The 26,468-nt window shown below is 44.5% G+C and overlaps 1 protein-coding gene across 2 annotated transcripts in view; it reads right to left on the bottom strand.

The window, feature by feature from the left end:
* RAPGEF4 (Rap guanine nucleotide exchange factor 4) overlaps positions 1 to 26,468 on the bottom strand; it is a 338,326-nt gene that overhangs the window by 156,933 nt on the left and 154,925 nt on the right. For both annotated transcript variants that reach the window (XM_004601156.3, XM_004601157.3), the window contains exon 5: positions 2,206 to 2,278. In XM_004601156.3, the coding sequence (XP_004601213.1) occupies positions 2,206 to 2,278 (73 nt within the window). The remainder of the gene's footprint in view (positions 1 to 2,205; positions 2,279 to 26,468) is intronic.

Raw genomic sequence — 26,468 nt, 5'->3', positions numbered from 1 at the left:
GAATGCACCCTAACTGCTGTACTAGTTCCCAGTCCCAATACATGCACATTAAAAGTCTTAAAATAGTCATTATACTGAAGTGATAAAATGTGGGTGCTTGCTGTATAAATATGAACTTTTCCCCTATGATAAAAATAAAAACCCTAACAGTTCTGTGTAAGTCACCTGTGGGGTGGAACAGCGTGTGCCACGGGGGAGTGAGAGCTCTTTTCTACCCTCCATGTGAGAGCACCAGACCCTTGGCCTGTGTTTGCAGGCCACGAAGAGGAAAACAGGAACACCGCCGAGGCAGCTTCCCAGGACGAGCAGTGAAAAAAAAGGAAGCCTGTGGCTGTGGGTCAGAGCCAGGAAGAAGAGAAATGTTAAGAATGCAGATGTGGCTTTGGCGAGGAGGTCTCAGCTCTGTGGGAACGAGCCCGTGTCCAGGCCAGGATGATCACAACAAGATGTGCAGGTGGATGAGAACCAAAAAGTCAGGGGACACTCATTGAGGCTCTAAAGGAAATGGTGGTTTGGGGAAGTTTGGGAGCCCATTACCTGCAGGGAAAGGATTCAACGATGATGGGACAAGTACAGAGAAAGAGTGAGCCGAGCCTCGGCCAGGCTGGAATCCTACCAAAGCTTTAGGGGGATGGAAAGAAATAGCTGTTGCCAGAAGGTTCATGGCCAGGGATGTGGAAGCAGATCAGGAGGATGCAGTGGAACCAGGAGAGGAGACATGGAGGGACCTGGCCAAGGTCTGGGAGAATCATGGGGAATGGGAGCGGGTACGGCTGGTTCTAGGTTGTACCTAGAAATATCACACATGGTGGTTTGAGCCAGGAAGTTCGGGACAATGCTCTGGACAAAGAGAAAGGGCCACTGGAAAAAAAGGCCAGTGGCATGCCTGGCATCTTTCTTGGCACCTGGACACTTGACAAGCTTGGTGCCCTTGAAGCCTCACAACACTGCTCTGAGGAGAAGGAGACACGGCACTCGGGCCTTTAGTTGGTGACACAGCTGGGTTTCCACTCAGCAACCCCCTGTGATTAGTCACTCACAGGTCAGCCAGGAAGGAGTAATGACGATGAGGGTAGGGAAGGACAGGAAAGAATGACCTGTGCTGGGGAGGAAAGGTGCCGAGAGGGGAGGCAGCAAGCAGAGGCCGCTCAGAGGAAAAGGAGAGCGAGGACGCCCACCTCAGCGCCTGGGCAGGTGGGGAATAAGGAGGCAGGAGAGAGCAACAAAGCTGGGAGGGAGAGTGGTGCTCCAGGAGCTTGGGAGAGCCGGGCAGGATGACCCTCCTCCGAAGATGCCTGGAGAGCGGGCACTGTCTGAGCTCAAGAGTGGCAGCCTCAAAGCCTGGGCACTGGCTTGGTATCTTGTCACGAGTGTACCTCCAAGAGCCAAATAGGAACCTCACAGAGGCCTTGAGCAGCTCCTCGGAATAGGGGTGAGTACGGAACAGCTGCTGATAAATATCAAGAGCTGCGGGGGACTCAACCCAGGATGTCTTGCTCCAGGTGACACCCGACTCTACCACTCCCAGAGAGGAAACTGCGCCCTTCTCAGATCAGCCAGAGGCTGGTCTCCATTTCAAAGGCCTGCGGTATGCACGAGCCTTGATTCCAGTGGAATCAATCCTAGCTCACGGGGCATCTCTCCTGGATCGATAGCAACAACAGCACCCAGTGGTGTGGTTTTCTGGTATCCAGGAGAGATTGAGACAAACACGCTTCGTGATTCTCTTCCTCCAAGCACCTAGAAACAATGGAACTGCACCTTGCAACGAAGCTCTCTGAAGAAAGCATTCTAAGTTAGCTGAAGTGCCAGTGGGGCTCAGTGCCTATTCGTCTCTCATACTTTAGACCACAGAAAGAAACAACACTAAAAACTTTTCTTAAAGAACTCAAGTGTGGACCAGAGAGATAATACAATGTATAGGGCGCTTGCCTTGCACATAGCTGACCTGGGTTCAATACCCAGCACCACCTCTTGGTTACCCCCCCCCCCCCCCGTCACCCAGCCCTTGCCCCCCAGCCCACCAGGAAGAAAAAACAAGAAAAAAGAAAAAAAAGAACTTGAGTGTGAGCTGGCAGGTCTGTTTATCCACAAGAGTCTGGGAGGCTGACTGTCGGGCTGCTGTAGGACCTGCTCTTGGGTCACATGAAAACACACCCCACCCGGCAAAGTCTGCGATACAGAATGTTCTCTTTTTGCACTTACTGTCGTTGTTAGAGCCTGTTTCCATAACACCATAAGGAGGAGCCAGAAGTCCCGCCATGTACTGTCGGTATTTCTGAAAGACAAGATGGTACACTCAGCACACAGGTATTTACTCACTCAGTGCCTTCATTTATGGGCACCTTAGGATGCAGAATCACGGGAGGGTCAGGAAGATCAGAGTCTGGCATTCACAGAGCCATGAAAGGTGCGAGAATCTGTGCCCTGCAACAACGCTGTGTTCTCCTGGACGGGCAGATCCTTTCTGTATCTGTATCTGTGGATTATTAGCCCAGTCCTGGGGGCTCTTACCTGCCCTCCTCCTCCTCCCCTGTTCTCACTCCTGCCAACATGTGCTTGGGGCAAAGACACTAAGTGTTCAGAGAAAGAAGAAAAGAAATGTGCCAGCTTCTTAATAGGTGAATGGCACTGAATCAGCTTTCTTTCAAAACCAACAAAAACGCACCTCTTAAAAAACATCAGTTTTCAAAGAAGTTGATTCGCTTGCATTTCCTTACTCCTTTACATTCAGTACACCTGCCCGTTATTTGACCTCCAAATTGTCAAATAAAAACGTTTGGCTCCATTTAGAACTATCTGGAATCCCCTGAATTGTACCCTCCCCCTGGTTTTTGGTCTAGGCATGCTATAAGACTTGGGGTTCAGTGGAGTACTTGTTCCTAGAGTCTGTGCTGTTTTGAAAGGATAAAACTGGAGTGGGTAGGAGGGAGGTTGGTGGCTGCAGGGGCGGCCATTAAGCAATATCAAGCATCCGATGATGGGTAAGTGACATTTGTGCAAAACGGCAAATGAATCTAAGACTTCCTCTCTCCTCAGGTAAGAAAGACAGCCTCTTCCCCTTTCAGAGTGAAAGCTCGGCAATTTCATTTATTGCCTGGTGTCATGTATATTTATGGTTTCTAGTGATAATGACACATAAATGTTCCACAGCACCAAAGGAATCAACACTCTATCATATGCTGAGGGTTACACAAACGTCAGCAGAAAAGACTCATCTGTAGCAATGGGCAGCTGGCGGCACGCGGTATTCGAGGAACCATCTGGCCCATTTGGTAGATGTGAATGGTGTTTGTAATGGAACATTGATGATTTCTCAAAAGAGCCTTCTTCTAGTCAAGATGTGACTAGCTTTTTTAAAAAAATCTTTTTTTCCCCCTTTTCATTCTGAGGCAACTATGCTAACACCTGCTTACAAACATTCACTCTCATGATTTTTTCTGCTTCTGAGATAACTCAAACCTATCCAGGGACACTGTTCCCGAGTTCCTAATGATTCCTTTGATAACTTCCCACTTCTGATTCTCTTCTTCCTGATAACATGTCTGCCCTTCTTCCTCATGTGAGAGCACTGAGGAAGCACATAACTGAGCCTAGTAAATTCTGCATAAAACAGGCTCCACACAGGGCCTAGGTGATGTTCTGACAAAGTTTTATGACACTTCTCTTGAACAGTCTTTGAGTTATTCTTCCTAGTGTGGATAACTTCCTCCCAGGCTCCCATACAAATAATTCATGTTAAAGGAGGGGTGTTGCTTGGCACAGAGTGTCAATTTTTGGAAGCTACAGGTGTTGTTTCAGGTACATTCATGTCAGTCTCCAGGAGTTCTGTGGACACACCTCTCTGACCCTTGAATGAAGATTTGCTCTTTCTCCAAGCCCCAACACTCGCACTACTGAATGGTCATAAAGCACATCACAGGGCACCACTATTGAAAACAGCAAACAGAGCAGCCCTTCGGGAAGCAAAGTGTGAGCAGGAATTCAGGACATGTGTGCATCAAGACAGTGTTTCAGCACGGGGCTCGGTGAAGAGAACAAGCAGACGGGCCCCTGGCCTAGCAAAGCAGTTGTGCCTAGGTTACCAGTACTTGTATGTAACAGGAACTTTGTAATTATCTGCTGAACTTTAGGATTTTTTAAAAGAAAAACACTTAAACTTATGTAGAATTACAGTATTACCTATCCAAATTCTAGTCTCGATAATTCTTTGTTCATGACCGACATTTTACCTGCACTCACATCCAGTCCCTCCTTCCAGCAGCATCCTGAAGCACATCCCAGTACCATTGCTAATAATCCATAAATAGCCCAGGAGGAAGGTATTTTTCTTTTGCTTTTTGGGGCACACCCGGCGATGCACAGGGGTTACTCCTGGCTCTGCACTCAGGAATTACTCTTGGTGGTGCTCAGGGGACCATATGGGATGCTGGGAATCAAACCCGGGTTGCCTGCATGCAAGGCAAAGGCCCTACCCGCTGTGCTATGCTCCAGCCCCCCAGGAGGAAGGTCTTAAAGAAACTTTTTTTTGTGTCCCAAATGAAACTGTAACACTAAACACAAAATTTAACAAAATTAAAATATGTGACAATGTCTCCACCTAGTTGATGTTCAAATTTCCACTTCATAAATGTCATGCTGAACAGAATTTAAAGACATTTTATTTCATAAAACAACATCAGCTCCAAGGTAACAGGTTTTGGTAGAGTGGGAAAGCAAAAGCAAGTTTGAAATAGCTGTTCCTAGAAATTATTTTTTTTAAAAAAATCAAGCTTTTAAAATCGATGGGATACTTTTTAATGAACATTCACAAAATCTGGGAAACGGATTTCTTATGTAGCATCCCACAGAGCACCTTATATTAACTAGGACACAAACAGCTCAGTGGAGCAAAGCCTGTATCAGAAAATTGGGATTCCTAAATTATTTGCACACTGCTTGATCCTTGGGTATCATTTCATCTCCTGAGCACAAGTTGGGAAGCAGTCTATAAAATATCACACAAGATGATGCCAAAGCTCTCTTACAACAGAAAGAGACATTAAAGTCTTTTTCTTATAGGCCAAGGGTCTAAGTGATAGCACAGCAGGAACCTGTCTTGCATGCGGCCGCACAGGTTCGGATCCCCACTACCCCACATGGTTCCCTGAGCCTGCCAGGAGTTTTTCTTAAGCACAGAGCCAGGAGTAAGTATAAGCTTGCGCACTTCCAGGTGTGACCCCAAAACAAATAACAATGGAAGGCAAAATTTTCTACTTGGCAGACATGGCAATGTACCAGGAAGTTGGCTAACACACTATTGATGAGAGTGGGGGAGAGCTGTTCCCCTGTACTGTTTGTGTGAGTAAAAAAGGACCTAACCTCAATAGCAGGCATTTGGAAGACCATAAAACATGTTGAAGCTGCAAATTTCCTTTGAGCAAGAAAAACATTCCCTTAGAGGACAGAAGTAAAAACTTTCTGAAATACCTCAATATCCATGCAAATACACATATTGTTGCTCAGTTGGTAAATGCAAGCAATACAACACCAGGGGCAAATGGGAAAAAATTCAAGGGTTCATAAGCAGGAACCATCTATTTTGCTTCTTTTTTTTTTAAAGTTTGGAAAATTATGGAGTCACAAAAAAAGAAGCAGTGACAGGAAATAATTTCCAAAATATGTTGTTAAAGTTGAAAAAAGCAAACGACAGCACTGTATAGAGAGAACATCACCAGTGTGTGGGACTCGAATAGGTTTCTATGTGAATGCTCATAGCAATTGGTAAGGGGATAGATAGGTACTCTCTGAATGGATCCCAAGAAAATAAGTGGGTAGTAACCAAGACTGCTTCCAATAAAGAGTCGTGGGGGAGACGGGGGATTCCCCCTGAATCTGATCCTCAGGGCCTGACGGCAAGGGACATGGGGAATTAGACACTACTTTGCATTTGGGCACATTGGTACAAATAAGAGATGATTATCAATAAACCTAGAGTATGGAATGGCTCATCACTGAATCTGAATTGAAAAGTCACTTCAAGCTTTTGGAGAAAGTGAGTAAACATTGCAGGTAATGAACAAGATCACGGTGCCAATCGGGTTGGCCAACTTAACCCCTGCGGCTGGCAGTCTATTAGAGCAGACCCAGCACATCTTTATGGAGGCTACTCTGTCGACCTCCCATGCTGCAGCTGTGGGGTCCATATGTAGTGATCTGGCTGGGTCCCTGGCAGTGCCCTCTGGGCCTCATGGCTGACCTCTCTCTACACAGCCTTTGCCTGGATCCTAGTGCCCATTTCATTGCTCAAGAACTAAAATGGTTTCTTTGGACATTCTGTTCATGTTTGGGGGCCACATATGGCAGTGCTCAGGGTCTACTCTCAGCTCTGTGCTTGGGGGTTACTGCCAGCATTGGGGTTTGGGGAACCATACAGGGCTGGGAACCACCTCAGGCATCCCACACGCAGAGGTGTGTGCAGTCTGCTGATCTCTCTGTGGCCTCTCACTTGGGCAATTTCAAGTCCTCACAGGTGCTTAGGGCAGGCTCAGCCTTTAGGTCAAGGACCAAAACAATAGCAAATCAGTTGAAGGAAGTCAACAGCAATTTAAGAGAGAAAACAGAGTCCTCAGGAACTGAGGATAAGGTTCAAGGGTTTTAGGTTTGATCCCTGGCACCACATAGCTTCTGAGTGTCACCATGAGAAACTCTGGTGGCCCTGAACATAACTGGGGGTGCCTCCCTTCATCTTTTAAGAACCTAATGGACGTAGCAATTGTTTAATGAGTAAAAAAAAATTTGAAGGGACAGAGCACTCAGTTTGGGGGATAAAGAGATGGGGGAATTCAGAATCCTGCCCAGTCCTGCCCTGAGCCTTCCATGTGGGGGTCTTGGTGGGTTCCTGCTCAGTTGCAGCATTCTGTTCCTGTGTGTGTGGGGGCGTGTGGGTGTGGTGTGGTGTGGGAGAAGACACAAATCCCCAGGATGGATGTAGTTCCATGTCTGACCCTTATGGCTCAGGCTTAGTCTTAGGGGGCTGCTCTCACAAGCAGGTTCTCTGAGTGCTCCAGTTCCATCTCTTTTTACTTATTTATTTATTTTGCATTGAGGGAAAAAGGATCCTTTTTGTTTCCAAAATACTAGAACTTTACAAATCACAAGATCAAATATTGTGAATCTGTGATCAGAGAGAAGGAATTCAAAGCTCTCCAAGAAGAATCCACAGAGACTATTCAGAGTGTGTCTAAGTGTTCAATTTGGGGCCACACCTGGCAGGTGGTCCTCGGGGCTTTCTACTGGCTCTGTGCCCAGGAGTCATTCCTGGTGGTGCTCAGGGAACCAAATGAATTGCCAGGGATCAAACTGAGGTCGATCAAGCACCTTACCCATTGTCTTATCCCTCAGGCACAATGTGAGGGGATGTTGGGAATCTATCCTCTTTGGAGGACTTCTATGGCTAAAGGTTCACCAAGTGCCAGATTTCCCTGTACCTCAGCAGCCAAACTAGCACAAAGCATCCAACAGAGCCATACCCCGGGGAAGGAAGGATCTTCCCCAGCTAAGGTGTACAGACCTGGGAGTGGTCCCTGCAGGTCCCGGAGGGGAGGGGACGGGGTCAACAAGGGCTCTTCAGGGAGCTTTAGATTTTATTCTATATGTGAAGGGTGTTTTATCCTAGTTTAAAGAGTTATTTTATACTTTTTTATTATAAAGGAGAAAACTATATTTGCATAATTTTCAATCATCAAAGCATTAGACTTCAAAGAAATTCTGAGCTTTCTGCTAGTGACTTCTGGCTACAAAGGGCCCAGACCCCGGGACATTTTGCAGTGATTTCCTCTGTATTGAGGGAACTTCAGTGGGAGTAAAAACCAAGACCTCTGAGGTTATGAAAAGCCTACAGACATCGGCAGCACAAAAACGAGGTCTTCATTCGAATCCCACCACACGCTCCCTGTTCACACGCTCCCTGCGTGAACTTGAAAAAGTCACTTCATTCAGTGTCCTGTTCCTTTCAAAGTCAATGAGAAAGAACATGGAGAAATGGCCCAGAAGATATTGGTCACTTAATAAATTGCTACTACTAATAATAAGGGATTAACTGAGTAAATTGTCACACAGTTGATGGTGTTTCCCAAGCAAATCGTGTTTGATTATAGAAAAGATTCTCAACATTACCATTTCATACCTCTGAATCTATTCATGCACACACAATATAAAGACCCACAATACACACTACCTGTCTGCTAAATAGGGCTTTGAAGAAATAACTTCCTTTGGGGATATGAGGGGGGTCTCCCCTGGTACTTCAGGAACCGTGTGATGCCTGGGATGGAACCGGCATACATTCCACCACTTTAAACTTTCTCCCCAGTCTCAAGAAATAAGAATTTAAGTAATAGATTTGCCCTTTCCAGATGAAAACAAGAAAATAATTCTCTTGAATTCAAGTTTAAACTAAAATCCAAAAAACAAGACAGTTTGTTAAACATTTAAACATACAATGGGCATACTGTATTCCACATAGAAATAATCCTGGATGCTTCTATACCTGAGAAGATTTCTCATTATCAGATTAAAACAGACAGGTTTCAGAAAAGAGCGGAAGTATGGTTTCTGTTATCATCTCTAAAGTCACAGGTTGCCAACTGCAACTCCCCAGCCTGAGTACAACTCACTCATATATCCTGTACTGGCATAATTACAAATCAAACCCCTTTTTGTATCAAAATATCTTATTTGCATTAAAAATTATGAGATTATCTTCATGATGATCTAGTGGTTCAGTTTGAAACTAGTCAAGAGCAAAACAAATGTATAGTGCCATAACTAATGTATCTTCATATGACTTACTTTTGGGGCTGACTTTTACTAGTAAAGATTGTCTGACACCTTGAAATTCAAAGCAATCTTATCCAAGAGGTATGAGGGAGGTGTGGAGGCTGAGCCACACCTGGTGGTACCCACTCAGGACTTCCTCCTGATGGGGCTGGGAGACCATAATGATGCTAGGGATCAAGCCAGGGTTGGGCTGGTTCAAAGCAAGTGCCTTACCTGCTATACTGTCATTTTCAGCCCCCACACCCACACCCAGAGCTATTCTTAAAGCCTTCCTCAACTATTCTACTGACCTTGGAGATAAGCAGGTGGGAATTCATGGATATCTTGAATATCCGCTTCTGAGCTGCTTCAGATCCTGTTTTCCCATTGATGAGGAATCACAACTGAAGCCCACAGCTCAGGAACCAAACTCTAGGCCAAGTGGAATGTAATTACTAATGAAAACTCAAAATGTTCCATCTTCAATAGCAGACGTTTTAGAATCATTTTATAGTACTCTGCCTATTTTTACATTTCTACGGGAAAACAGTCCAAGGGAAAGGGAAGTGCCAGAGTTAGTCAGCCCCAAAATAATTTAACAAAAATAAATAAAGCCTTTCAGTCCTCAGGACAATGAATAACTGAACTGATGTTTATTAATGGAATCCAGGGGCCACTCCTGGTGATACTCAGCCTGGCTATCTGGGTCTGAAGGTTTCATGCTCAGCCCATCACCAGGGGCCACCAGCAATGGACTCTAACTGGGGATGTCAGGTATGCAAGGCAAATGCTCCTGTCTTTGAGCTGACTTCTAGCCCCATGGAGAATCATTCTGGCAGAAAACCAAGGAGAGCAACAGGCTCCGAAGTGAAAGGCAGGAGGGCAGGCATGGATGTGTGGTCCTCAAATGAACCTGGACCCACTGTGGCCAGTGGAAAGCCATTTCCAATTCCTTACGGTTCGTGCTACTTCAGACTCAGATTTCTTGTTGCGTCTGTTTTCTTTTTTTTTTTTTTTTCTTTTTGGGTCACACCTGGCAATGCACAGGGTTTACTCCTGGCTCTGCACTCAGGAATTACCCCTGGCCGTGCTCAGGGGACCATATGGGATGCTGGGATTTGAACCCGGGTCGGCCGCGTGCAAGGCAAATGCCCTACCCGCTGTGCTATCTCTCCAGCCCCGCGTCTGTGTTTTTAATGTGACTCAAAGGCTCGGAGCTTTGAAGGGAGGGTATGGAAATGACTGTAATTTAAGTTAGTGCACGCACTGCATTTGTGAGTAATTAAATTAGTCATGAGTTACTCTTAAGGATACTCACACTGAAAACAAGACACATATAGTAGTAGGTCAGTGCTACTTGACTGAGAATCATAAAATAATTTCCTCTGGCACGTGCAGAAAATCCTCATTTCTCTTGTTTCACGAAGCCTGAAGAGTCTGTCTAGCGTAAGTGTCATTACGAGTGTTAAGAAAAAAATAGCCACTGGCTTTGTGTTTAAAGAAAAAAAAATGACTGGTATTTTATTTATCTATATGAGTCTTCAAAAGTCAATTAATTTTTATGCCTTGGTATTCAGAATTAAGACGATCGAGTCCATTTTCATGGACTCGTATCGTAACAGAAATATCAGTAACACAAAATTCCCAACAAGGACTTAAACACTAATAACAAGGAATCAGGCTGCAGCGATCACTTGCCAACCCTAAAATAAAGGATTGTTTCAAAGCCATTAGAAGCCCATGACTGCCATTCAAGTGAACGCCCTCCCAATGCCAGGCATTTATGTGTTGGCATCACCACATGCTGCATGGAGGTCAGCAGGTCGGGAAGGAAGGAGGTGGGGGTGACTCCAGGTTTGCTATCATCCGAATGTGTCCTCCACACTCTAACAGACTGAAATCCCATGATGCTCTGAGAGCATGGGGTCCTTGTAAGCAGGATCCTATAAGAGAGCCCCAAGTGCACCCTCGTTCCTGCGCATGTGTTGAGGGGAGAGTCAGGGCCGGAAGTCTGGGACCCGGAACTGAGCCCTCCTCCCTGCCTGCCAGCATGATCCAGAACTGTAAAGGGCAGAACTGTGAGGGTCACAATATGCTCTTCATAACGCACAACCCCTCCCACCTTGGTCTATGGGTGTTTTGTGACAGCAGCATGGGTGGACTAAGACTAATATAGGAGCAGGTGGGAAGACTTACTTTCCTAATACAAACAGACACCCAGCATCCCGCAAAGAAGACATTTCTCTACTTTCTAGTTTGATCCTGGCACTCCACCCCCTCAAACATGAACCTAGTAAGGTATAGGCACCATGCATTTCTCTGGTTATTTTTCTGACCGTTCCTCCTCCACCCCAAAGGCATTCATATTCTCACCTGTCCTGTCTTCTTCTATTCTTTCTCTCTCTATTTCTTTCTCTCTTTTAGGTCAAACACTTGGAGATTCAGGGGCTACTCCTGTCTCAGTGCTCAGTGTTGCTTTCAGGAGTGTTTAGAGGACCACGTGATGCCACAGGCTGAACCAAGGGTTCTCTCATGCAAAGCACATGTTCCAGTCTTTTGAGTTATCTCCTCTGTCTCACCTTCTTTGTTTAAAAGCAAAAGAGTTTTCATTGAAACTTAGAAGGATGTGATAGAAGAGAAAGAGAGAAGTACGTGTTCAAGAACACAGGCTTCTCCAGAGTTGGGGGAGAAAAAACAAGCGACATAGAGATGAGCAAGCAAGATACTTACTCTTCTATTTCTAGGGGGCTGGTAATATCCCAGCGTTGCCATATTCGGATACATTGGTTGCTAAAATATAAACTACACAGGGCAGTGCCTTATTTGTTTTATACGATGTAAGAATTCAATAGCCTAGAGCCAACAGGCTATTTCTTAGATTCAAACATACATGATTGCTGAAGACTATTTCAATTTGAATATTCCAAACTCCTGCAGCTTTTCTACCTATGTACAACCTTTGATTCTACTTTCTTTACCTCCTACTTTCATAATCCTCATGTCTACTAGTTCTGCTATAAGTTGCTATCAACAACCTTAAAGTCATCCATGTCAATCTGATCCAGCCTACACTTACCGCATATAATCCAATCCAAGAACTCACAGCACTGAAGCTCTGTGTGGTTGCAGAGCACCTGCTTATTGGGGAATATTCAACCCCTGAATTTCTTGTGAGGTTTCTGGCTTCCATCCTAGTGTTACTCTAGATATTATGAATTACTTTTCCTGTATTGTATTCCAAGGGGCCCTCAAGGTCCAAAATGTCTCAATTCCCTCCAAGCCATGAGGTGAGATATGACCCCCAATTTATCCCAGCATGAACTCTGAAATGGGTCAGGAATGAACGCATTCTGAAAAACAGTGGGGAAGACAATATTCAGAGCAACAGTGTCCAGAGGCTGAAGGGGTTTGGGGGTGGTGGGAGTCGAGGTGGGAGTGGGTACAAGCTTTGTGATCCAGGGAAATATAAGCTGCCATTCAGTTCTACAGACCTGCGCTGTGCTAAGGAGACATGCTTCACACACACCCGAGAAGCCTCCAGGTGACCTGGCCTCCATCTATCCCTTCAGCCTCAGCTCCCACACTCTTCTCCATCACTACCTCCAACCACATCAGCCTTTTCAGATGCTCCCCCACACTGAGATTCCCCCCGCAGGCCACCTGCTACCCGAACATGCTTCCAAACATGTGGCCTTGCCAGTTTCTATGCAGCTGTATGAGAGCCCTTCCCCAGCCCCCAAGCCTGAGACATGGGTCTCTTGTTCTTTCTCCCAGCATCTTGGCCTTGCCACCAGGGTACCCAGGAACTGGGTATGCAAGTGTGTGGGATCCCTTCTCCTGTTGCCTTACTGGAGGGGAGCAGCCACATCTACATTCTCCTTCACTGCAACCTCAAACCCAATGTGGCCCGTAGACCACAGCAGAATTACAATGAATGCTTGTTAGTGTCTGAGTAAAAAAATGGACTCCTAACAGAACTTTTTTTTATTATTACTATTGTTTTTTTTTTAGGGGGGGGGCACATAAGCAGCCATGCTCACTCCAAGCTCTTTGCTCAGCTATCACTCCTAGAGGAGCTAGGGGACTATATAGGGTGCTGGGGATCAAATACAGGTCAGCCATGTGCAAGGAAAGCACCCTGCCTGCTGCACTAACTCTCCACCCCCTGAAAGAATTTCTTAACCACTCTGAAGTTCAAGGATCCTCAATACTAAAGCAGAAATATTACGAGGGCCGCCACCCCACCCCCACCAATGACTGATGAAAGAGTAGAATGAAACGACCCATCAAAGCTCCTCTCAACCTGGGCACATAATATGCATCAATCTCCATCCCCTCTTTATCATGATTTCTTCTCCTACTGACTCTGTCAAGGGTGCATTTCTATTTAAAAAAACCTAATACTTGAAAGGAAAATAAGCCGAATAATTTAGACATATGATGAAAGAGGCTCTTTGAAATCATATGATGTCCATGGTCAAATGTGTCTGTGATGTTTGTTTGCTCTTTATGAATAAGGGCCTTGCTTTCAGGGAAGGGACAGGAGAAGCATGAACGTCAGTTGATGCTGATAAAAACAAAACCTAAATTTAACTCATCAGGATCTTGAATACTGACCAATTTTATCATTTAAATGGAGGGACAGGGAGCTAGAGCAATCTTCCCAACCAGGATCAGCCCAAAAATTCACTCATTAATGAAAATTTAATGTTAAGATATCCTGTATGAATCACAATGCAAAAACTGGCAGTCATATATATACAGTAGCACTGCGCTGTAGCACTGTCCTCCCGTTGTTCAACGATTTGCTCAATCAGGCACCGGTAACATCTCCATTGTGAGACTTGTTTTTACTGTTTTTGGCATATCAAATATGTCACAGGTAGATTGCCAGGCTCCGCCTATATATATATATATACAGTATACATATATTTTACTAAGAGATTCATTTCATATTTGTGAACTTCTTATTCTTGATTCTTTCTAATGCAATTATTTTCTTCATCTGATCATATTTTTAAAATAAGGTCCACAACCAGAAGTGCTCAGGGACCACCATGAACAAATTGGGTGACATGGGGAGCTTATAGTTGAGGGGTTAAACTCAGGTCCCCACACATGCTACCTAGCATATGTTCTTCCAACTGAACTTTCTCTCTCACCCAAAGTTATAGTCATACTGCTTGCAATAAAGTTTCTTTCACAGTTTTGTTCTGACTACTGTTCTCTCTCTTTCTCTCTTCTCTTTTCCTCCCTCTCATATAAAATCTGTATTACATAAAATAAATAGGACTGAGCAGATAGGATAGTTGGTAAGTTTCTTCTCTTGCACATGACTGACTCCAGGTCAATCTCAGGCACCAACTATGGTCCTCTGAGCACTGCCAGGAGTGATCCCTGAGCACAGAGTTGGGAATAAGCTCTGAGTATGGCTGGATGTGCCTACCAAACAAGCAAACAAAAGCAAAACCAAAATAAATAAAAGCATACTTAACACTAGAAGGTGCATAAAGAATAATTATTTTCTCCACTCTTTCCCCTCCTCCTTTGACCTACCCCATTCCACTGCCAATGCTCAAAAATTCCAAACCGTTCTATGCACACAACAATTTACACATCTCCAGTGGATTTTACTTTGGGGCATTTTGCTTTGGTTTTACAGGCCACAGTCAGGTGTGCTCAAGGCTTACTCCTGGCTCTGTCTGTGCTCAGGGATCACTCCTGTCAGGGCTTGGGGAATCAGGGATAAAAGCAGGAGCCTTACCTGCAATACTATCCCTTTGGCTCCTGTACTTTTTTTTTTTTAATTGGGATCATTTAGTATGAGATGTTTTGTTCCTTTTTCCTTTCTTATATTTTGGATATTTTTGATATCAGAATATATTTTTATGGTTGCTTTCTTGTCAGACATCTATATACACATACATATATGTGTATACACACACACACTGTCACTGTCACTGTCATTGTCATCCTGTTGCTCATCGATTTGTTTGAGCGGGCACCAGTAACGTCTCTCATTGAGAGACTTATTGTTACTGTTTTTGGCATATCCAATATGCTCGGGTAGCTTGCCAGGCTATGCTGTGCGGGCTCCATACTCTCAGTAGTTTGCCGGGCTCTCTGAGAGGGGCGGAGTAATCGAACACGTGTTGGCCGAGTGAAAGGCAAAAGCCCAACCACTGTGCTATCGCTCCAGCCCCCCCATATATATATATATATATACATATATATATGGTTTTCTTCTGTGCCAATTTAATGTAATGAGGGAAAATCTAGAAAATACATTAAAAATTTGCATCATCAACGTACTTTGCTGATTTAAAGTTAGTAAATAAATAAATAAATAAATAAATGAATAAAGGTCACCACCCAGGTCTTATCAAGCAGTGATCTCAGTTTTAGTTTGAGACCATACTGCAGAAATTAAATTCCAAGGGAAATAGATATGCAAGACCCTCAAAACTTTTCTTTGATCTCTCTGATCTGATGGCTTTATCTCATTGTTGTCATTATGTTGTCATTCCAGAGAGTGCCAACTGCATTTTTGTAAACTTGGCAAGAAGCTTCTCTTGCAATACAGATGAAAGAAGAACACTGTATATGCTCTCTCCCCCACACTATCAGAAGAAAAGGAAACTTCATGGAATTTAAGTCTCGGATAGTTCTAAAACAACAGGACAGAAATTAGAAAATATTATGAGTGGTGCATGAACATTGGGCTGGAGCGATAGCACAGTGGTAGGGCATTCGCCTTTCATGCGACCAACCTGTGTTTGATTCCTCTGCCCCTCTCAGAGAGCCCGAAAAAGCTACCGAGAATATCGCGCCCGCAAGGCAGAGCCTGGCAAGCTACCCGTGGCATATTGGATATGCCAAAAACAGTAACAACAAGTCTCACAATGAGAGATGTTACTGGTGCCCGCTTGAATAAATCGATGAGCAATGATTGTACTCATGACACAGTGACATGACAGTGACAGTGACAGTATGAATATTATTGGTATTAAGAGGATTCAGACTTAGGCATTTTGTTAACTATTGTTGGAACACTGGATGCAATCCAGAACTGACCATACTCACTCCTGCCACCCTTCTCTATCTGAGGGAGTATTTCTGGGTCCCTAGAAATACTAGACCTCCAGTCTAGACCTCCAGTTCTTGCCTGAGATAGCCCCTTTTACAGATCTCTTCAGCCTGTGATGCAATCACTGTCTAGATATTTTTATTTCTTTCACTGTTAGTAAAACCACTTCTTCATGCTTGACCCATGAGACCACAGGAGCCTCCTGTGTTCCCTAAAGCAGCCTGGGGGTCTGTATCACTGGGCACAGCCCCCAGGAGCCACCCCTCCAGCTTTGGTAACTGGGTGTTCTGGGGAAGTACACTGCCTGTTTGTTTGGAGGCCACCCCGAGCTGTGCTCTAGGATAACTCCTGGAGGGATTCAGGGGACCCTCTGGGGTGACAGGGCTCAAATCTGGGTTGGTGGCATGAGAGACAAGCACTAACCCAATGTCCTACCTCTCAGGCCACCAAGGAAGGACATTCTGGATTCCTCACCCTGATCTGTCCTGAAGCCCTGAGCAGTCCCTGGTGTCCATGTGCCAGGATAACAGATCCAAAGACTGTGACTTTATATTATACATATTATACAGACTAATGTTGATCACAAAAACAGATTTCTGCAGCAACAGAAAGACTCAGATTCAAATGTCAATTCCCTAATCAGAAGATGGCTACTTTGGAGGTTCTTATAAATTTTCTCTAACACGGACCGGAGAGATCACACAGAGGGTAAAGCATTTGCTTTGCACATGGCTGAGCCCAGTTTGATCCCAACACCACATAGGGTCCCCCGACCTCGAACGGGGAGTGATCCCTGAGCACAGATGATACCTCTGAGTGTGGCCACAAACAAAATAAAATCTCCAGTAGTACTGGAAGGGGAAATGCAACCTTTCTGTCAGTCAACAATATTTGAACAAAATAATGCATGTGTGCCATGCATCCAAGTAAGCACAAACATGTGTTTTCTAATATTTGTAACATACAGGTAAGCCTTAATTTTATTGCAAGTTTAAATAAAAGTCCTAATTTTTCTGAGACAGAGAGATAGTACAGCATGGAAGGTACTTACTTTTGATGCAGTTTCCTAGAATTCAATCCCCGAAACCACAGTGTCCACTGAACCCTCCCACGAGTGATCTTTGAGCTCAGATGCAGGAATAAGCCCTGAGCATAGCTAAGTATGGCCCCAAGAGCAAACAAAAATTTCTGATGTTTCCAAAATAATGTTGATTTTCCCTAAATAATATTAATTTTCCCTAAATTAATAGATAAGCCTTTTGATAATATCTGTTAAATACAGTAATATATATATTTCAATGAGATGGGCGATTAAAGCATATTGCATCAGAGAATTAGAACAATCTGGTGAGGGCAAAACTTTAGCAAGCAGAGAAGCTCCTTATTAAAAGCCCTCAGAAGGCTCATCTAGGGAGGTAGTACTGCCAACCTCACAAATACACACAGTTCGCCTGGACATCGAGGACCCTCCTTCCTTCAGGAATAAAGTCCAGCAGGAAATGACACCCTTAGGACGGATGTGGGAACAAGTCATGAGGGACTATGGATGCCAGATCCCAAGAGACTCTCTGCAGAGTCTTCTCTGCTCATGTGCAAGGGAGGAGGAGATGGGGAGATGGGGCAGCAGCCCAGGTGCTGCCTCTGTGCTCCCCCCATCCCTGTGCCATGGGTGTCATGCTGGCCAAGGAGGGACCTGAGTTTGAGAGAGATGCACATGGGTTCAGAGAACAGTGGGTGAGCTCCAGCAAGGAAAACCGGGATTGCGGAAAGGAGGAAAGATTAGAGAGAAAAAAGCCAGGATCGAAGAGACTAGGGCCAAAAAAGAGGTGTCCTAGGGACTGAGTGTGACAGTGACTCCACGTGGGTAAGTGGGACGAGTTGAGGGGAGCAGGATGGGGCAGTCATTGCAGTGCACACCAATCCAGGGCATACCCCAGTCTTCATCTTCCAGGGCATCCTTCATCTGCCAGAATATTTACCGGGAGAGCCATCGCCACCCCTTTCACATCTTTGTCTCCTGTTCTGAATCTTCCATCTTGTTTGTGCCCCTCCCTAACCACTCCTTCGTTCCCCCTCCCCCCACCCCCGCCGTCCCCATTATTGAAATCCATCCAAGCCCACAGCCCTCCTCTCACCTCGGACACAACACTGTGGGCTGCTGGAGACCAGAGCAAGCCCTGACCCCAGCGGAGCTCAAGGGACTCAAAAGCTTTGTTGCAGCCAACAGGTGAATCCTTCTGACGCTGCTCACTCACACAATCCTTGCCTCCAGGCCAGGTACCAGCAAACTTTATCATACCACCCTGTTGACTGAAAACCTGCCAGGATGTGGTTTGCAAAGTATGATACTTGTGCAGTGAATGAGGGCTGAATGCAGACCCTATGCCATGAAAATAAGACGCAGAGAGAAGGCAATTCCGAAGATGAGATACCAATTTAACAGCAACTTACCCCAAGACATGCTCTGCAAAGAAGATCTTTGGGTTTGATCCCCAGCATCACATGATCCCCCAAGCACCACCAGGAGTGACTCCCTACCATACACTGGGAGAACGCTAAAGTACTACCAAGTGTGACCCTAAAACCAAAATAATGACAACAACAACCATAATAGTACTCCACCTAAAAGGATTGAATATAAAACTTCAACACTCCTCCACCATCCAGGCAAAAAAGAAAAAAAAGAAAAATCCTAGGAAACTATTTCTCTGGGTAAGAACTGTGTGATGAGAATGGGTGAGGGAGCAATCAAGATGACCTCTCAGTACCTGTATTGCAAATCATAATGCCCAAGAGAGGAGAGAGAGAGAAAGAGAGAGAGGGAAAGAGAGAGAGGGAAAGAGAGAGAGGCAGACAGAGACAGAGAGAGAGATAGAGAGAGACAGAGAGAGACAGAGAAAGAGAGAGAGAAAGTACCTGCCATAGATGACAGGCTGGGGGGAGAGTGGCAGGAGGCAAACTGGGGGCATTGGTATGGGAAATGTACACTGGCGGAGGGATGGATGTCAGAACACTATGAATGAAACTCGACCATAGACAGCTTTGTAATTCTGTATCTCAGGGTGATTCAATTAAAAAAAATAGTCACCTTTTTTCCCTCCTGCAGAGTCACACCTGGCAGTGCTAGTGGGTAAGGGTGCAGGCTGGAGGAAAGAAGAGTCAAAGAGTCAATCCTAGTACTTCCTGGGTCAGGGGTGGGAGGCGGGGAGGATCATGCAGTTCCCAAGAATCAATCATGCAAAGCATCACCCCAGTCCATTGCATTACCTCCTCAGTCTTTATTATGGAAAATTATATGGCTTGTCTTTTTAAAAAGGGAGTGATTAAAAAAAAATTTCAAAAAATGGACCCAGTTGTGGTTGTACAACATACTAAAAGCTATTGAATTTGTACACTTCAAGTGGGTAAATAGTATGGTCTGTGAATTACCTCTCCACAGAGCTGTTTAAAAGAAGATCAAAGACTGAAGGGGACTTGGGATGTGAATCTAACTGCCCCTCTTATATCCACCTGGCTGTCAGAGGGAGAAAGCAGAAACGATGCTGGAAAGTCATTTTCCGGAAATTCTGGGTGGGCTCTGCTGAAGCGTATACCCTGATTTTACCTGCAGGGAACCCATGCCTGACCGTCCCTCCCACGGGCAGCTCCCCACACAGGAGCGCAGGGCTCCGAGGGAACTGGCATGTGTAGGTTTCTCCTGGGCCTATAGCATGCAGAGCGACGCCCACTTTTTTCAGCATTTGATTTTTCCAAACAAAAGGAGAAACCAAGCACATCAAACCCAACAGTGACTTGATGAGCAACTTTGCATATATATAGAATTTCCAGGCAATAAAGCATGCTCTCCAACAAGCTCGTCTTTGTTTGGAAGAAAATTATGCCTCGCTTTCTCACAATGCCCTCTGCCAAGCCCAGTGAGCTCTCCTAATTCAAATTAGTCTTTCAATTGTATGATCCTTCCAAAAGAAACTAATTTTCACGACACTCGTTCAGGGATCTTAACCAAAACTTGGAAGTTTTAGTTGGGGGAGGTGGCCAACTCACACGCTAGAGGTTTTTTTTTTTTTTTAATTCTTTGCCACAACCCTAAGATTAATCATTTTCTGAATATCTACAAACATTAGTTTGATTACGTGAATGGCTTCAAATAGCTGTTTATGAAAACTCACAATACTGTAAGTCTGCAAAGAAATAAGCCTAATATAAAATATGACGAGGAGAACTGAACACAAATTGCACAATTTATTCTAATTTGTAGATTATAATTCACTGTGCTGTAATGATTTGTCCTGGAAATTACATTATCTCAAAAAAAAAGAGATAAAGAAGAAAATTGAGAAAAATGACTTTTCTCACAAATTCTGAAAGGCTCCACTCACTGGGGAATTTCATCTGGTCCGATCTCAATAACAACATTCCAAATCAAGGACCTCAAAAGGGAGCTTGAACTGGCAGCTCCAATGGGTCCTGCATTCTACTTGTAGGACGGTTTCGGTGTGAGAAATCTATAATGCAGTTCTGCAGTTCATATAAATCCGGCATTAAAATGATAATGTGGGCAGCTGCAGAGACAGCACAGAGATTAAAAGGCTTCACTTGCTGTGGCTGACCCCACATCCATCCCTGGCACTCTTTTTAAGTTCCCCTGAGCACCACCAGGACTAATTCCTGAGTTCAAAACCAGAAGTAAAACCTAAGCACGACCAGGTGTGACCCCCAAATTAAACCATCTCAAAACGGATATTATTTTGTTTATTTATTTATTTATTCATTCATTCATTCATTTAGGGGGAGGAGGGTCTCCCAAGCACTGGGCCACAGTAACTCTCAGCTAACTAGGCCAGGAGTTCACTGTGAAGTAGGCGTGGGAATGTGGCAGTGCTGAAGACCACCTGGGCCACATCAGTGAGTGTTTTGGACACTATGTGATGCCTGAGCTGGGGTTGACTGAAACTGAAGAGTTAAAAAAGTTGTTTGTGGGGCTGGAGCAATATTATAGAACACAGGGCACTTGCCTTACATGCAACCAACCTGGGTTCAATTCCCAGCATCCCATATGGTTCCCTGAGCACTGCCAAGAGTGATTCCTAAATGCAGAGCCAGGAGTAACCTCAGAGCATTGCTGGGTATGCCCCCCTCAAAAATATAAAGTTTACAAATGGCCAAAAGGCACATGAAAAAATGCTCCACATCGCTAGTCATCAGGGAGATGCAAATCAAAACAACAATGATATATCATCTCACACCACAGAGACTGGCACACATTCAAAAGAACAAAAGCAACCAGTGCTGGTGTGGATGTGGGAGAAAAACAGACACTCCTTCAGTGTTGATGGCAATGCTGACTGGTCCAGCCTTTCTGGAAAACAATATGGACAGTCCTTCAAAAACTAGAAATTGAGCTTCCGTATGATCCCGCAATACCACTTCTGGGAATATATCCTGAGGATGCAAAAGAGCACAGTAGAAATGACATCTGTACCTATATATTCATTGCAGCACTGTTCACAATAGTCAAAATATGGAAACAACCTGAGTGCCCTAAAACAGATGACTGGTTAAAGAAACTTTGGTACATCTACACAATGGAATACTATGCAGCTGTTAGGAGAGATGAAGTCATGAAATTTGCTTATAAATGGACAAACATGGAGAGTATCATGCTAAGTGAAATGAGTCAGAAAGAGAGGGACAGACATAGAGGGACTGCACTCATTTGTGGAGTGTAGGGTAGCATCACATGAGACTGACACCCAAGGACGGTAGATACAAGGGCCAGGGGGATTGCCCCATAGCTGGAAGACTGCTTCATGAGCGGAGGGGAGAAGGCAGATGGAATAGAGAAGGAATCACTAAGAAAATGACGGCTGGGATGGGAGATGCATGCCGAAAGTAGATGATGGACCAAACATGATGACCTCTCAGTGTCTGTGTTGCAAGCTTTAATGCCCAAAAGTAGAAAGAGAATATGGGGAATACTGTCTGCCATAGAGGCAGGGAAAGGGTGGGAAAGAGGGAGGTATACCCGGGATATTGGTGGTGGGGAATGTGCACTGGTGGAGGAATGGGTGTTTGATCATTGTGAGATTGTAACCCAAACATGAAAGCTTGTAACTATCTCACGCTGATTCAATAAAATTAAAAAAATTAAATATGTATATATATATATAAAGTTTAAAATTTGACTTCTCAGTAAATTGTCATGTCTCTTTCCCACTGCTGTTTTGTTTCCCAGGGGAAAAAATTATTTGTGCCATGATTTTCCCAAATAAAGCTGTGACAGAGGATATTCTGGCAGTGGGAATGGGAGAAAGTTGACCATAGTGGGTGAGTTTTTTAAAACTAAAGACAAGGTTTGGGGAGTGGTTAGAGGGAAACTGGGGACCTTGGTAGTGGAAAATAGAAGGATGGGCGTCGAAACATTGTATAATTGAAACCTGATGATTATGAACAGCTTTGGTATCTGTCAAGGTGATTTAATAAAAATAAATATATATTTAAAAAAATAAAAACTAAAAACCTGTCAGACACACATGGCTCCAGTTCATTTTGTAAATTCATAATCTGGACAAGCCAATCCTTCTGAAATTCTTAATGGCTTTAAGGAAAATTCTGTAGTGGTTGGTTGGAGCTGGAGTGATAGCATAGTGGGTAGGGCGTTTGCCTTGCACGCAGCCAACCCGGGTTCAAATCCCAGCATCCCATATGGTCCCCTGAGCACCGCCAGGAGTGGTTCCTGAGCGCAGAGCCAGGAATAACCCCTGTGCATCGCCAGGTGTGACCCAAAAACAAAACAAAACAAAACAAAAATTCTGTAGTGGTTGGGTTTTTTATTTTTTAAGAGTGTTATTTATATCCTTTCCCTTTGCAACTCCCTCCTTCCTGTATGCAAAAGTGAGATATCCATCAGTGAACAAATGCAATGGTCTGAGTATATGGGATTTAAGGACAAATCAAGTCAAAATAAAACTCAGAATTGGCAGCCTTAAGAGAACTGTCAGAAGTCATTTCACTATAAAAAATTAAACTATTTTAGTAAAAGGTAAGATTACAAAACTTGTGCATTCACAAAATGGATCTCTTTGGACATGTTTGTGTAAGATACAAGTCAGCAGATACAGCTTCACTGAGGTAAAGGCACTGTGATCTTTCTCCCAAAGTGGGGAGATGGAAGAAAGTATCTGACTCTAGAAGGAGGAGGCTACTAGAGGGAAATGAAGATCTCAGGTATCTGGAAATAGCCATAGAGTTCCTAAGAATTTTGCTAACATATTCAAAAAAGTAAAATTTAAAGTAAATACTATGGAAAAGTAGGATGGCATTGGAGGGAGAGGGGAGGGGAGAGGAGGATGGAGGGAGGAGAAGGGAAAGGAAGGCAGGAAGACAGGCAGGGAGGGAGGGGACGGGAGGAAAAGAAGGAAGGATGAGAGAAGAGGGAGGGAGGAATGGAGGGAGGGAGGGAAGTGGAGAGGAGAGGAAAGGAAGAGGAGAGATTCACCAGAATGGCTTGCACAGAACATGTAATCAAGCATAAGTATTAAAGACAGGATCCAGCTGCTGTCTTAAAAAAAGAAAAATTAGAAACAAAGACACACAGAAAACACTGAAGTGTAATGGTGGCAGAGATGCTGCCAAGGGAACATTTAAAATGGACCTAGAAAGCAACAAGAAGTCTGACTCCTCTATCCCACTTGCCAGAGCCTTTAGAGAGCCATCTTAAATTTTTTTTTCTTTTAAATAGTTCTTCTGTTCAGTATTCTTTGAAGATGCTTGATGCACAGATAATCAATGTGCCAATGAACATGCATAAAGTTCAAGTCCAAATCTGCAATAATTATTAGGTGGTAGTCACTGTCCACTTCAAAGGCCAGAGCATGGATGCAGATGCCTGTGGACATTTGGCGGCTTTTAAAAGGTCGGTATCAGCTGCAGTAAGAAAACAGATGTCAACATTGGTACCATTATTTTAGGTTTCTCTGAAAGTTCTGTTTCAGCAGAAAGATTTTAGCAGCTGCTTCTCACAAAGTCACAGATTCATTTTGTCTTCTCATATTTTGGGGGAGCAGGGGAGGCTATACCTAAGGGCACTGAGGGCTTACCCCTGGCAGTATCTGGTGGAACATCCATGCCAGGGATCAAACCAAGGTTGGCTACATGTAACCTAGGGTCTTTATGCCCCATACTATCTCGCTGTGGTCCTCATTCTTACAATTAGTCTAGAAAGCTCATAGCAGACAAAATTCCTATTGAAAATATAATAAAGCTGACACTTTGTCCCCTACTTCTCCATATAGTCATTTGTAGACATTTCAAAATATTTTGCCTATTTTCACAAAATAACTTCTACTTTCCCCCACTGAATCCTTTCTCTAGAGTGGAAAGAGAAGAAGAATGTTGATACGGGAAAGCAAGACTGCATGGTACAAAAACTTTCAGATATCTCCAGCCCAATATGCTCTGATGCGAGGCAACTGCCTTTTGCTTTTGGCTATAGGGGGACACATCTAGTGGTTCTCAGGGATTATGCCTGGCTCTGTGTTCAGAGATCACTCCTGGTGGTGCTCAGCACACCATATGTGGTGCTGGGGACTGAAACGGAGAGGCTGTGTGGAAAGCAAATGCCCTAACCACTGTATAACCTATCTGGTCCAAGACAACTGTTTTTACCTGAAAGCATTTAGATGAAGTTGTACATAAACTAAAAAAGGCTCAAGCAGAAATTTGAGACTTTAGCGCCTGCTTCTTGTCATACAGAAGTCAACCTGAGACTGTGTTTTAATGTTTCCAGTTTTCTCTGTCAATGACCAGTCCAAAATTCAAAGAGCTACAGGTGACCCCAGCTGTTTCGGGAAGGCTGGTGTCTCAGAGGCACTAACATCCCCCACCCCACCCCCTCCACTTCCCAATAGCCTTGGTTTAGATTGTGGTTGAAAAAGTTCCAAGACAAAAGAGGCAGTGCCTGTGGAAATCCTTGAGGTGAATCATCCACATACCTAGGAACTGTCCCCACTGCAGTGGGAATGGATGGCCTTGCTGCTTATGTCTAACCTATGTCTAACTTATGTCCAGCACATGTCTAACTCCTGATAAGGGCAGCCAAGCAAACAGCGGTCCTACAATATTCCTGAACTGTGCAGCTACATTAAAAAAAATTAAAACCCTGATCCCAAAATGCAATCCATTAATTAATAAAAAGAAAGTGCTTAGTGGGGCCGTGAGGAGGTATCAGCTGCACATTGGAATTTGAGTTCCTGGGGACGAGGTGCCTTGAAAACCGATGCTCCATTATTGCAGCCGAGCTCTCCCCCCACACACCCATACTCCACCTTCTTTCGGCTGTCAGTCATGCGGAGAGTGAGCACAAGGCTGAGAATCACTGCACATCTTCTCTCACGAACTGGGGGACTTTGCACATCAAAGCTGGGCTTGCTGGTGATTTAATAAAAATGAGAGCAGCAAGGCCCCAGCTGAGCAAAGGGGGATCCACCATTTGAGAAGCTCAAAAAAGTTTTCCTCTCCTCATGTGGGTTCTGATAAGCAATTAGAAAGAATTCAAATTTACCTTGTATGTCATGAAACTTAGCACGAATGATCACAAACTTAGCTTTCTCCAGATATATTCAATTAAACTCCTTGCATTTACTGTCAAAAGAACCTTCTACGCCAATTGCTAAAAGCACAGACAACCATGTTGCCTTAGCGATTCCCCTTGCACCTCTCTCTCTACACTGTTATTACTGAGTGAGGTCCCCGTCAGGGCAGCCACTAACCTACTGGATGCACCCATCTGCAGTTGGGTGATGCACCATCACCCCCCCCCATCTGCTGCTACTCCCAACACACACAACGACTGTCCATGAGCTTGGCCCTTGGTTTCTTGGTGTTTCTCAGCTTTTCCAACAGAAGCCTTTGAGTTCCATACTAGTTGAGAACTGTGAGATGATAAACAGATGACGTGGCAGTGAGATGAAGAGAAGGGACATAAATGCAGGTATCACAGCTGGCTCCTCAAGAGAAAGACTTGTAAGGAGGCACACAGAGGATCTTTAGGGCAACAGAAATATTCTGTGTGATACCACAAGGGTAGATTCACAGCCTATCCTCAAAGTCATTGAATGCACAGCAAGAGCAGAGCTGGAGATAAACTATGGCTCCTGCGTGATGATGAACTGTCACTGCAAACTCGCCCGACTGTAATCAACGAAGCACCCTGGTAAGCGGTGATTATAAAGGAGGCAGCTTTGCGTGGGGCGGGAAAGTGGGGGGCAGACAGAGGGTAGGGAGAGAATCTCTATCTTCAGCTCATTTCTTTTTTTTGGCTGGGAAGCTACAACTGATCTAAGGAATAAAAGTCTATTTTAAAAACGAGGTGGGGGGAGAGGAAGAAGGAGGAGGAAGAACAAGAGAAAAAGGAGTAAAAACACATATTAAGAGACTGAAAGGAATCTGAAAACACCAGACACACAGCCGAGTCTGACTACATGACAGGTGTCACAGGGCAGTGCTCGTGAAGGCTGCCTAAGGAAGGAGATACCATGAGGGCTGTGTTCAGGGCTGTATATTGTGGCATGTGTCACACAGA

The sequence above is a fragment of the Sorex araneus genome, chromosome X (genome assembly GCF_027595985.1).
Source record: "Sorex araneus isolate mSorAra2 chromosome X, mSorAra2.pri, whole genome shotgun sequence".
NCBI lineage: Eukaryota > Metazoa > Chordata > Mammalia > Eulipotyphla > Soricidae > Sorex > Sorex araneus.
The sequence above is the reverse complement of the archived record's forward strand: the minus strand, read 5'-3'. Positions and strand labels throughout refer to the sequence as shown.